Source organism: Sabethes cyaneus, chromosome 2 (assembly GCF_943734655.1).
Source record: "Sabethes cyaneus chromosome 2, idSabCyanKW18_F2, whole genome shotgun sequence".
Lineage (NCBI taxonomy): Eukaryota > Metazoa > Arthropoda > Insecta > Diptera > Culicidae > Sabethes > Sabethes cyaneus.
The window spans coordinates 74,959,941-74,974,324 of NC_071354.1; the positions used below are offsets into that span (position 1 = coordinate 74,959,941).

General features: G+C 37.6%; 1 protein-coding gene across 1 annotated transcript in view; it reads left to right on the plus strand.

The window, feature by feature from the left end:
• LOC128735582 (orexin receptor type 2-like) overlaps window positions 1-14,384 on the plus strand; it is a 137,394-nt gene that overhangs the window by 84,489 nt on the left and 38,521 nt on the right. Inside the window, exon 3 of the mRNA XM_053830064.1 lies at window positions 6,053-6,200. Within this exon, the coding sequence (XP_053686039.1) occupies window positions 6,053-6,200 (148 nt within the window). The remainder of the gene's footprint in view (window positions 1-6,052; window positions 6,201-14,384) is intronic.

A 14,384-nucleotide genomic window follows, 5' to 3' on the forward strand; every position in this document is an offset into this window, starting at 1 on the left:
TCTTCATAAGGGAAAATAGTTTCTGTATGCAGCAAAATTATTCAGTAGTTAATGATCATTCCGAAGGTGTGCAAAAGTTCGCAATTTCGTTATTGCACGGCGCTAGTGTATGGGTCAGCTTTCTGAATGTGTTGTATCTACGGAATCTGTTTATTCGCAAGGTCTTGCTTTCAGAAAATGTTTTAGTGGACCAAAAACGCTAGGCAGATGAACGGTAGTTTTAAATTTTCGCTTTTAAATAATCACTATGTATTATTACTGTGCAAAAACTTTCTAAACATTCCTGCCCAAGCGAATCAAAACACCCCATCGGCCTACTTTCTAAGCTGCCAACAGCAGAAATGATAGCATACTATGTTTTACGTGAAAAACATCTAAGAAAACATGATAACTACTATAAAAAATCTATTCAATAGAATATTACATCATTTAGGAATGATAAAATGTTCTTTCCCAATGCAACAACCTGTATATGGCTGCAATTGTAGGATGTACAATTTACAGCGCTTTTGAGTGCCGTCTGGTGACAAACTTATAAAATAGACTGAAGACAGTAGTTTTCTATATAGCCACGATTCCGAGATATTCGAGATAAAAAGTGTTGTACAATATACAACGCGCGAGTATCCGTGTTACAAACGTTGGCGCGAGTGACAGAAGGTTAAATTAATCAATGAACTATCTCCCTGAAACTAGCTTTTAGCAATAAAATGTTGAGTTTGTTTAGAGATTACCATAATGAGTTACTAGATAGAAAAATTTATATACTGGCTAGCCTGCAGAAAGTGGCTACACTGTATGAACTTAATCTTATACTACATTAATTAATGCAGTCCTGATTTACTGGTTTTTGCTACCGTTGCCTTGGTTATGGCACACCATAGAAACAAACTGCGCCATAGGATGGCGTCTTCACTATATGATGATGATAGACAAAACGGCCAGTAAATGTTAGGGTGATTGTGTGGGACTAAAATAGACTGTCGACTTTTGTAAACAGGTAAAAAATATTTTTTATGGTATCTTATCTGTTTTATTTTCCGATATAAAAAGATTTAAATATTTTTTTAATATAAGATGTCACCCTAATAAGTTTAACAACCCTCTAATATCTCATTTTTATGAACGCCTGCCGCGCCTAAATCGAAATATTAGGATCAGCAAGTTATTGCCCTAGGACGTATGTGCTCCACTTTGGCAGACAATAGCGGTTCCTTCTACATGACACGTACTGTGACGCTTTTTGGAGCAGTTGTCCAGCAAGCGAAATAAACCGTTCGCCTTTGACCTATTGTTGCAACGAACGGAAGGGATCGATAGTATCACAATTTCATTAGAGATATTAAAAGCTATTAGTGACAGTCGGGTGTCATCAATAAATGATTTTTGATGAGAAGAGCTTGCGGTCGGAATGCAGATAAATATTTTATCCACTAGATGGCCACAACGATTTTATTCCTCAAGAAATTTTATTTTTTACGCTTACTATAATTAATTACGCTTGAATTTATTTAGCAGGATTAATTTCCTCTTTCGGAATCCTATGAAATCTACTGTAAAAAATATAAAGAGACCTTCAACGTGCAGATATTTGAGCGCAATTGCACTTTTAATTGTTGCTAGCGGCAACAGTTATCCTTGAACTTGAGCGTCAGTGGAACGTGAGCTGCAAAATCTTGTTAGAATGCGTGACTCTGGCTGCCACCACAGCGTTTACGTGGTTGCTTTTCTTAAGTGGTAGCCTGTGGTTGGCAAAAACATCAGCATTTGCGACTCGAGTGGCACATTTCTCACAATTGTATGGTGCCTTTAGCATTCATGTATTGAATATTATATTTCCAGCTGAAAATAAAGATCCCTGGCCGTCGTGATAGAATAATAATATTGGTTTTAATATATTATATAAAGTAAACTGGCATGTGGCATGTAAAGTGGAGTAAATGAGAGTGTTGAAAATATTTACACATTTTGGTAGGTTGACAGAAATATTATGAAAAAGACTACCATGAAAATATAGAAAGCTTTCTAATCTGAATCAGCCCTATCCCTAACTTTATAATAATAACCGCAAAAAAATGCGATGATATACAAGAAACCAACTAGCTAATTGCCGGTTCAGGTTTGCACAGATGTGGCATCTTTACACATATTTGAAATCAAAAACTCACGTGAACGAGCAAATGAACTGCTAAGTTGAGAGATTTATTTCTTTATTTCAAATATCTAATGGTGGACGATGTTTATTTCCAAAAATCAGGGGGAGATTAATTATATAATCTAGTAAGTGGATCATTTGTTGCTAGGATTCCTAAATTAGCATCTGGTTTCTAGATGCCAAGAATGGGCTTATATCTCGTAATTATTCCTAATGATGAGTGCTTCGACATACAGCGCATTTCTTTTATTAGCATCTTACTCTAAACGATACGCGGCCGGTGTTATTTAGTAGATCTGCTCATATCGTTGTAGTAATAAATAAAAACAAAACACTCTACAACTCAAAACTGAAATCATAATGAATAGCGATAGATGAGAGAAATTAATTTGGATTTCAGTCCGTAAAAAACCGCCCGAATTTTATCGTAACGAACATCTATTTTCTTTCCGCTTTCTCCAAACCGGTATAAATCGTCATCGTGAAAGAATTAACCCTACAGAAACATAATATAAGATGCTTTATGAATAAGAATATTCAATAAATTGCATTAAAGCGCTTAACTTACCTTAAACTACCATCATTAAGTACGAACAACATCCAATTTTATTACACGAATTAACATAGGCGTTAGGATAAACAGGCTATTTTTCGGGACTCAGGGGCCAATGTCAGAGATGACAACCTTGCCACCCTGTTGCAGAACATGTTATTGTTATGCAAATACAACAAGGTGACATTTCGGCCAGAATGAAACATTTTGGAATCTGGCCTTCCCAGGAGAAGCTGTTTCGTCTCGATATGAGTTGGACTGCTCCAGTGATAAATAAGCTTAGTTATTATTATTGGGAAGACAGCTATATAAACTACATTTGATTCTGCTACATTATGCGCCTGGCATGATCAAGATCAACTATTAATCGTACAGCCAAGCCCTAGCCCTAGCCCTAGCCCTAGCCCTAGCCCTAGCCCTAGCCCTAGCCCTAGCCCTAGCCCTAACCCTAGCCCTAGCCCTAGCCCTAGCCCTAGCCCTAGCCCTAGCCCTAGCCCTAGCCCTAGCCCTAGCCCTAGCCCTAGCCCTAGCCCTAGCCCTAGCCCTAGCCCTAGCCCTAGCCCTAGCCCTAGCCCTAGCCCTAGCCCTAGCCCTAGCCCTAGCCCTAGCCCTAGCCCTAGCCCTAGCCCTAGCCCTAGCCCTAGCCCTAGCCCTAGCCCTAGCCCTAGCCCTAGCCCTAGCCCTAGCCCTAGCCCTAGCCCTAGCCCTAGCCCTAGCCCTAGCCCTAGCCCTAGCCCTAGCCCTAGCCCTAGCCCTAGCCCTAGCCCTAGCCCTAGCCCTAGCCCTAGCCCTAGCCCTAGCCCTAGCCCTAGCCCTAGCCCTAGCCCTAGCCCTAGCCCTAGCCCTAGCCCTAGCCCTAGCCCTAGCCCTAGCCCTAGCCCTAGTCCTAGCCCTAGCCCTAGCCCTAGCCCTAGCCCTAGCCCTAGCCCTAGCCCTAGCCCTAGCCCTAGCCCTAGCCCTAGCCCTAGCCCTAGCCCTAGCCCTAGCCCTAGCCCTAGCCCTAGCCCTAGCCCTAGCCCTAGCCCTAGCCCTAGCCCTAGCCCTAGCCCTAGCCCTAGCCCTAGCCCTAGCCCTAGCCCTAGCCCTAGCCCTAGCCCTAGCCCTAGCCCTAGCCCTAGCCCTAGCCCTAGCCCTAGCCCTAGCCCTAGCCCTAGCCCTAGCCCTAGCCCTAGCCCTAGCCCTAGCCCTAGCCCTAGCCCTAGCCCTAGCCCTAGCCCTAGCCCTAGCCCTAGCCCTAGCCCTAGCCCTAGCCCTAGCCCTAGCCCTAGCCCTAGCCCTAGCCCTAGCCCTAGCCCTAGCCCTAGCCCTAGCCCTAGCCCTAGCCCTAGCCCTAGCCCTAGCCCTAGCCCTAGCCCTAGCCCTAGCCCTAGCCCTAGCCCTAGCCCTAGCCCTAGCCCTAGCCCTAGCCCTAGCCCTAGCCCTAGCCCTAGCCCTAGCCCTAGCCCTAGCCCTAGCCCTAGCCCTAGCCCTAGTCCTAGCCCTAGCCCTAGCCCTAGCCAAATCAAGAAAAGTTCTACTTAAAAGAATTACATAATGTTCGTGTCTTCAAACATACTGATTTGCAACTCACACAACTTTCAAATTAGTTCTAAAATTATTTATAGCAAAAATTATTTTGACTTTTTTGTCAAAAAAGATAACATTTACCATGCACAGCAAAGTGTTCATGAAAGCAACTGAATAATTCAAGTATCTGTACTGTACTGTACCGTAAACAAGTACTTTAACAAAAGTTAAACAAGAGTAAAAATGTAGGCAAACAAGATCCTCCTGATCTAAAATTTAGCCATCGCCATCTTAAGGTTTACGTTAAAGTCGTTCTCATGAAACACTTTTGCTTTAAATCCGGCTCGAGATACAACTGTGTACTGTACAAGTGTTGGCTCTTAAGCGAACCAGCTGTCACCTGATGAAGCAACATCATCCCTCTTAATCATGTGGTTATCGATGGAAGTGCTTCTTAATTGATTACTTTGCTTTTCCCTATCAACCAAAAGCCTGCTTTGCGTTGCTTTGATATATCAAGTGAGCAATTTAAGTACTTTACTGTCGGTACTCATCTGTTGTAGTGTTGTCGTTAGGAATTAATAGATTAAACTTCGAATAGTAGAGCTACCTTTAATGTTTTCACATGGCTGCTGCTTTGGTTACCAACGATTAAGCAAGCCTACTTCAACCTCGTGTGGTTTTGTTTTAACTGTGAAAAAAGTTGAGATTTGCAGAAGTATTTTTATAATGATGATTCCAATAATATAGAGATAGACATTTTGCTGGTCAGACCAGATAGAGGCTCAATCGATGAAAAAATATTATCCTTCACATCATTAAACATAACCAACTGTAGCTTACAGTGCACGTGGGAACAATGTTCAATTGGTCAGCAGTAATTGATGATTGAATTACCACAATTCACCACGGCTATCGAGCAGCATTACCTACAGCGTCGTGCATAAATCTAACTATATGATTGACTCTATTTAACATTAAACCAGAATGTGAACCGTGGCGTTTCGTTGGCTTTCTCTATGCCACGAGTCACATGTTGAATATTAAATTATTTTTGCCTTATCTGACACCATAAGGAAATTTGCCATATGTTATATATCGACGAAAAATACCTACAGCCCCAGAAGATTACAGATATCTGAATTAAGAAAATAATATGCTAACTTAGAAATCATTGAATTAGTCATCATCAAAGCTTCGAGCAGATCTGAAGACCTGCTTAATATCCGGTTTAACTGTTGGTGGTTTCCATTCCGTTCTGTAGTAATGGCGGTTTCTACGAACAAGAAACACCAGACAAATGATTGATAAGTCTTCCCCACTCTGACGTAGATTGAGACCCATATCAAAATCGGGTTAACTAAAGTAGCAAGGATAATATTAGCGAGGCTTACAATATTTATGCTGAAAAATAATTATATTTTGAAACCATTTTCATGCGACTTCCAATAGATTTTACCGATATTATAATGAAAGAATTTTTAAATCTAAACTAATTTAATAAATTTTAAATTGCAAATTATTTCATTTAACGTGAAAAATAATAAATGGCATAAAATGTAAATTGTAAACTTTAATAACTCATATTCAGCAATCGATCCAACAGCCACAAATCGACCTAGATACCTTTCTTGACAAGGTTCAACAACATAATAGATTGAATATTACGTTGTGATAATCGACGTGAAGACCTGTCCGTCACATGGAACGGCAGTAACTGTTATCTTCCCGTATCAGGGAAATTCCGCTGGCATGGAAAGTCAATTCTAAACGTCAACACATAACGACACATTCTCATCTGTTTTCATACCGTTTTTTTTCTCGTCTCTTTCCCACAGACGGTCTCGGTGACAGTGTCGGTGCTCACGTTGACATTCATCTCCATCGATCGGTGGTACGCGATTTGCTTTCCCCTACGCTACAAACCACGTCCGGAGCGTGCCTGGCGTTTCATTGCCGTTATCTGGCTGATTGGCATCCTGTCGGGTAAGTTGTGAACGATACAAACTTGTACGTTGCTATACGATTGCACGATATGTGTCCCCTGGTCCTGTCCTGTGCTGGTATGGTACCGGAACTACCGGAAACATTCGGTCGCGCACTAGACACGTGGAGTAGTTTGAAACAAGCTCGAGCACTACGTGGTAAGCCCTTTCAGGGTTAACAACCAACGAAGTTGTCACTTCGATAGCAAAGCTCTAACGATGATGAGTTTTTGCTCGATGTGGACTTTATAATAAAACTGTCTGTCCGGTTCCGTTGGTTGAAAAGGGATGAACCGGATTTGTGTGCGCTTTGCGTGGTCGTTCGTACAGATTAAAGCATTTGAAAAGATTAATGTCATATTTCATAATGATATTAAGAAATCATTTCCATCACGCATGACCGCATTCGGATTATGGTTACTCACTTATAGACCAAATGAAAAAAACATGCCCAATCAACCAAAATTGGAGCGACGAGAGATTATGTTTTTAAATATTTTGGTCTTTACAGTATCAAAGTATTATTTGGATTCCACGAATGTCAACGTGGAATAAAACTTTAAATTATAATAACCAAATTAGAATTTTTGCGTTTCGTTTTCCACCATATATTCTGGTAATTGTAAATAAAAAGTTCTGAGAATGTATGCCCTCCCCTACGAATCGTTTGAAAAGAAATAAAACCAAACAATGACAATGACAACAATAAAATATGCCTTCCAGCAGTATAACCAACCATCCCATAAATTTATGAAAATCGATTCTTTCAGAATTCTATTAATGATTCTCAGAAGGTTTTTGTAGGGGTTAAAAGCCCTATTGAAAAAACATAAACAGTAAATGTGTATTTTATTTCCTTCCGCTATAAGAAATTTATGTGCATTATGTGTGCATTCATTCTTCTTTTTCATCGCCATATGGAAGAATTTGCTTTTATTTTTGCTGCTACTTTCACCAAATACAAACATTATACAGTGGACCCCCGTTCTTTGAACGATTCCTCATGCAAACTAACTGGGTTAGTTTTTAATTTCAACAACTGGCAACCCTAAATATACTGAAACTTGTATGAACTGGTCGCCCTGCTCTTTGTTATTGTTTTGATGGTTTGATTCAGTTGGCAGTTGCAAGCGGCGAATATTTCATTCTCCGATCGGGTTTCTATCATAATCGTTGGGAAAATGGAAAGAAAAACAGATTAAACTAGATCAGTGCAAACAAAACGTGTTTATATGCATTGTCTGCATAAGCAAATAACGTCATGTTGAGAATGACATTTGAACCATTTTTAATTTGCACGTCGTGCAAACCAGCGGAGTTCAAATTAAAAAGTGTTCAGATTAAAAACGGTCAAACGAACGGGGGTCCACGGTACATACATGCTGGCATGCTCAGACATAAATGACATAAATGGGGGGGGGGCACCAACCTTTACGAAGTATGGATGGCGCAACAACTTTACCTATTGGAAAAATATGGGCCGAATAGATTAAAATAACCGCTTGACTTAAAATAAATTGGAAATTGGACTTTGAATTCGGATTGAAATTATAAAATTGGATTTCAAACTGTATTCAAAATTAAACCCAATTTTTTACCTGAAATAGGACTTGAAATCGGACTTAGAATTAAGCTGAAAGTTTGCTTAAAAGCAGACTAAAACTCAGCGTGAAATTGAACTATGATTTAAAATTGAACTAGAAGTTAAACTTAAAAGCGGACTTCAAAATGGGCTTAAATTTGGACTTGAAATTGAAATTAAATTGGGCTTAAAATTGAACTTATAATTTCTCTTAAAATTATACTTGAAATTGGACGTGAGATTGAACTTCAAACTGGAATGAAATCTGACATGAAATTGGACTTACTTTTGGACCACTGTAGACTGGACACTTTACTTCAAATTAAACTGTGAGGTGAATTTTAAATTGAGCTCGAATTTAGACTTGAACTTGGATTTGAAATAGAACTTAACTGGGCTTTGAAATCATACGTTATACTTTACTTAAAATCGAACTTGACATTGGATGTGAAATTGGACTTGATATTGGACATAAAACTAAACTTGAAATTGAACTTGAAATTGGATTTGAAATTGACATGAAAGTAGATCAGTTTCGACTGGAAGCTTCACTTCAAATTAAACTTAAAATCGTACTCACATTGGACTTGAGGTTCAACATGAAATAGGACTTGTAAGGGGGCACCGGAGCAACCGGAGGGAACAATAGAAAAAAATAATGAAAAGGGTTGATAGTATCTCAGGAAAGACAAGGTGCGAAGGGCAAGGAAGGGTCATTGAAGCAACACTTAATAAATTTATATAACGTTGTACATACATTTAGGTTTACATTAGAACTTATTTTCGAACTTGGAATTGGACACAAGATTTAACTTGAATTTCGATCTGAAAGAGATATGAAATTGAACATAAAATGGGATTTTAATTTGGGCCAATTTAGACTTGAAGCCGGATCTCAAATTTCGGGTTAAAATCACAAAATTAAACTTAAAATTGTAATCGAAGAAGACCCAACATTTTACTTAAAATATGACCTAGAATCAAACTGAAATTATGCTTAGATTTGTACTAAAAATTCGACTATAAATCATAAAGTTGGACTATATTTGAATTAATTTAGATTTAAAATTGAACTAGAAGTTAAACTTAAAGTAAGACTTGAAATTGGGCTTCAATATAGACTCGAATCTATCTATCTATCTATCTATCTATCTATCTATCTATCTATCTATCTATCTATCTATCTATCTATCTATCTATCTATCTATCTATCTATCTATCTATCTATCTATCTATCTATCTATCTATCTATCTATCTATCTATCTATCTATCTATCTATCTATCTATCTATCTATCTATCTATCTATCTATCTATCTATCTATCTATCTATCTATCTATCTATCTATCTATCTATCTATCTATCTATCTATCTATCTATCTATCTATCTATCTATCTATCTATCTATCTATCTATCTATCTATCTATCTATCTATCTATCTATCTATCTATCTATCTATCTATCTATCTATCTATCTATCTATCTATCTATCTATCTATCTATCTATCTATCTATCTATCTATCTATCTATCTATCTATCTATCTATCTATCTATCTATCTATCTATCTATCTATCTATCTATCTATCTATCTATCTATCTATCTATCTATCTATCTATCTATCTATCTATCTATCTATCTATCTATCTATCTATCTATCTATCTATCTATCTATCTATCTATCTATCTATCTATCTATCTATCTATCTATCTATCTATCTATCTATCTATCTATCTATCTATCTATCTATCTATCTATCTATCTATCTATCTATCTATCTATCTATCTATCTATCTATCTATCTATCTATCTATCTATCTATCTATCTATCTATCTATCTATCTATCTATCTATCTATCTATCTATCTATCTATCTATCTATCTATCTATCTATCTATCTATCTATCTATCTATCTATCTATCTATCTATCTATCTATCTATCTATCTATCTATCTATCTATCTATCTATCTATCTATCTATCTATCTATCTATCTATCTATCTATCTATCTATCTATCTATCTATCTATCTATCTATCTATCTATCTATCTATCTATCTATCTATCTATCTATCTATCTATCTATCTATCTATCTATCTATCTATCTATCTATCTATCTATCTATCTATCTATCTATCTATCTATCTATCTATCTATCTATCTATCTATCTATCTATCTATCTATCTATCTATCTATCTATCTATCTATCTATCTATCTATCTATCTATCTATCTATCTATCTATCTATCTATCTATCTATCTATCTATCTATCTATCTATCTATCTATCTATCTATCTATCTATCTATCTATCTATCTATCTATCTATCTATCTATCTATCTATCTATCTATCTATCTATCTATCTATCTATCTATCTATCTATCTATCTATCTATCTATCTATCTATCTATCTATCTATCTATCTATCTATCTATCTATCTATCTATCTATCTATCTATCTATCTATCTATCTATCTATCTATCTATCTATCTATCTATCTATCTATCTATCTATCTATCTATCTATCTATCTATCTATCTATCTATCTATCTATCTATCTATCTATCTATCTATCTATCTATCTATCTATCTATCTATCTATCTATCTATCTATCTATCTATCTATCTATCTATCTATCTATCTATCTATCTATCTATCTATCTATCTATCTATCTATCTATCTATCTATCTATCTATCTATCTATCTATCTATCTATCTATCTATCTATCTATCTATCTATCTATCTATCTATCTATCTATCTATCTATCTATCTATCTATCTATCTATCTATCTATCTATCTATCTATCTATCTATCTATCTATCTATCTATCTATCTATCTATCTATCTATCTATCTATCTAAAGGGTGCCCTGCATCAATTTGCAGAAAATTGCCCATTGGATATTTTCATTTGAACATTTGGATAGCAGTAATTTAGAGCATATTGTTTGCAGTGTATTTTTATCGCTCTCAGTTTTTTGAAAATTTGAAAGGAACCCGACGACCCCGAAAAGGAACGTCGCGAATTAATTTTGCTCAAGCACCTGGAAAATCCTCAACTATCTTATTGGGGCATCGGAAAACAACTCGCATTCGTACACTCAAGTGTAAGTCGTGTGGTTAAGCGTTACTACGAAACTCTGAGCGCCGAACGGAAGGAGAAATGCGGTCAGAATGTATGTTCTATTAGTGATCAGGACTACAAGCGTGTAGTGGAAGCGTTTAAGGAGAACCTCAATGCTTCGGTCAGGGAAGTGGCCAAAAAGTTTAATCTGTCCAAGTCTTTCGTTCAGAGAACCAATGATCGGGAGGGACTGCATACGTACAAAGTGCAAAAGGCTCCAAATCGTGACGAACGGCAAAATTCGGTGGGAAAGTCGCGGGCCCGGAAACTGTATAGCCAGATACTGACGGAGCCTCATTGTAAGACACACGTCAATGCGGACTTCCAGCAGCCCCCGGGGCTACTGTTCGACATCGCTCAGCACAAATTTGATGTTCCGAAGGAAATAAGGAAGCAGAAACTTTCAAAGTTTGCCAAAAAATACTTGATTTGACAAGCTATCTGCTCATTTGATAAACGGAGTAGGCCCTGCGTGACTACCAAGACTGTAAACGGGCAAATCTACCTTAACTGCCCTTGGATGCATAGTCGACGTAACGACCAGCACCATGATTGTTGAGAAAACGCATTTTTATCGTGAAAAACGTTTAAAGCCATATAACCTTTGCTATAAACTTTTTCGATCGAATAATCTGTCAATTTAGTAGAGTTTATTGATCAAAACAGAACTGATTGGGTTTTATGATTCATTCCTCATTTATTGTGTTTAAAAAATTCGAACGCCAGTTTATGCGAATAAACAGGCTGTTTTTTTGAACGATTATTCACATAACTTGGCGTAAAGCTACAAAAACAAATAGGTTACTATGCTGATTGATTGTGCGGGGAATTACGTCAACCATTAGCATTACGTGAAACCAATAGCAGAGTAGCTCAATTTTCCTAAATTTCTCGAATATTTTCGAACAAACATATGTTGTTTGAGTATTGGGCATGTGAACAACATAGTTAAGAGTGCCTAGGACTGAAAAAGTATATTTAGGTCATTCTGGTTTTTACGTCAACTATGCATCCATGGGCAGTTAAGGAGTGTCTGCAAAAGCGTCTGCTTCCTCTGTTGAAGCAACACGAAGGCCCTACGTTCTTCTGATCGGATCTAGCTTCGTGCCACTATTCAAAGGATGTCCTGGCGTGGTACGAAGCCTTTCGTACCCATGGATAAATCCCCAACAAATGCGTTAAAAAGTTAGATTAGATAAGTGAGGGCGATAGTTTTCGAGCTACGATTTTCAGACATTTGAACGCCCTTTTTAAAAATGAGAAATTAGGCAAACTTTAATCCAAATCAGAAAAGTTTACTTCAGTTCACGTGGAATTGCTCATTTACGATTTAAACATACAGAAAAAAATTAACCCGCTTCCGACGATGGAGCCTGCTATCAAAAGTTGAGATTACAAAAATTGATCGATGTTCACTTTTTTCATGCCGTACCTCAGATGGGGAAAAACGAAACTGAGCAACGGAAAACAAATGAATAAACAATTTGCTGCTGGCTCATCATAATTTTCATTTTCACGGGCCAGTTTGCTGACACTGGACGAACAACATTCTTCATACATTTTTAACTCGCCGTCCGAACATTGCATAAACAACTATATCGGACCGACAGTCTTTTTGTGTGACCGAACAATTCGTCCCCTTCGGCCGAAATTTCATCCGTAGATCATAAGAATAACTCAACAAAGCGCTCGCTGCTGTGCCGGGTGTTCGGGGAGTTTTCCCAACGGAAGCAGTCACCCGTTTAGCGGCAAACAGAATATGACACGAGCGTCGGAAACAGTGCGAAGGTAGATGTAAATTTATGCAAACGAATCACTGTTTTTTCCGTCCGACCCGCTTGTGGGTGGTGCTGGTGAACTGAAGACAAACAAAATCTAACCGGATAGAAAAATGGTGAACCAACCGAACATAGCGTGTGCGTCAGATGAGATAACTATTGCTCGTCACGCCGCTGAATCCTTGTTGTGTGTGAAACTAAACTTTGGTGAAAGGTTGACAAGTTCAAGGTTGATCATCTTCCGAGAAACAGTTAAAAATCTCTTTAATGATATAAACAAATATATCACTTACGGAAGTAGTTTGTTTTTTTTTACTGTGTTATTCACTGCAAGTAACAATTCAACAAGAGAAAGTTTTTCCATTTCCATTTGCCATAAGTACGTACAGCAAATCCTGTCACCGTCACTGGCAGAAATGATTTTCCCCTTGCAGGTGGAAAATGGCCGGTTTGTGATTCTCCTCAGAGCGAACTGTAGAAATCATTTGTCAAATAGACACCGACTTACGATTGTTCGAAATGGAGCAAACCATTTCAGTCTTCGGGGATAGTGCTAAGCTCAAAACGTTGATTGGTTTCACAGTATAAAAGATCAATGGTGAAAGCCATGAGATCTTGAGTGCATTGCATTTGATTCTTCTCGATTCTCTCCTTCTAGCCGGTATGCCGTCACAAGGATAACAGTCTAAGTGGGTGTTTCGCTGCAAACAATAATGGGTTAGCTTTCAACTAGAATTGCCACTTGAAGCGGGTAATGCGAGAGTGGCAGAAATTATATTAAGTTCAGATATTGCGAGAAGCAGTGAAACAATCACGCTTACGCAATTATTCTATAACTGACCGATAAGTTAATGGGTTCCAGGATAAAATTGGTTCCAGTTTCATGAAACAGGCCCACAATAAAATATTTACAATCGTTTATTTATCTACCGGCAAACCACAGAAATAATCTTTCCGAAAAGATCCGTAAAAAACCACAGAGAAAACTGAATCAAAAATAAATACGGTACGACAGTCTTTATTGCGGTAGATTGCGCTAACTGCTTTTACCGAGTTTTAAAGTTGCAAACAATGATTTCCATTCAACACGATTCAAGGTACTTTCTTGAGACTTGCAGCAAGTTTCCTTCACGAACAAAGAGTGCAAAAGAGTGTTGAAACTAAAATGCGGCATTGGTGTTGCTATTCCTAACTTCTCGATTTTTATATTTTGATACCTGCTGATTTGAATATGTTAAAGCATAAGAAATGCAACCGGAGACTTAATAAGATCAGATTTATGCAAATTCCTAACTTCTAGATTTTGATTTTTTGCTCCTTGATCAAATATGTTGAGGCATAAGAAATACAATCGTTTATGCAAATAAAACGTTCATTCATATTTGTAGATGGTTCGACATAAGGTAGGTCGGTTTAAATTGCTTGATAGTTCTACGCATACCGAGTAGACACGAAACTGTATTTTAAACCTATAAATGAATGTTAAGATAAAATAAGATTTCATGCAATCCTGTTCTATAAATGGACTTTTGAACATTTGATGCTAATTACGGCAACTTATTTAGATTAAAATACAAAGCGTCTCCATCACATCGCACTTATGGAGACGCACGGTTGCTCATAAATATTTAGGCGCAAACATAAGGCATAGTTTGCTGGAAAATTATTTTGGGGGCCTTATCATTATCCAT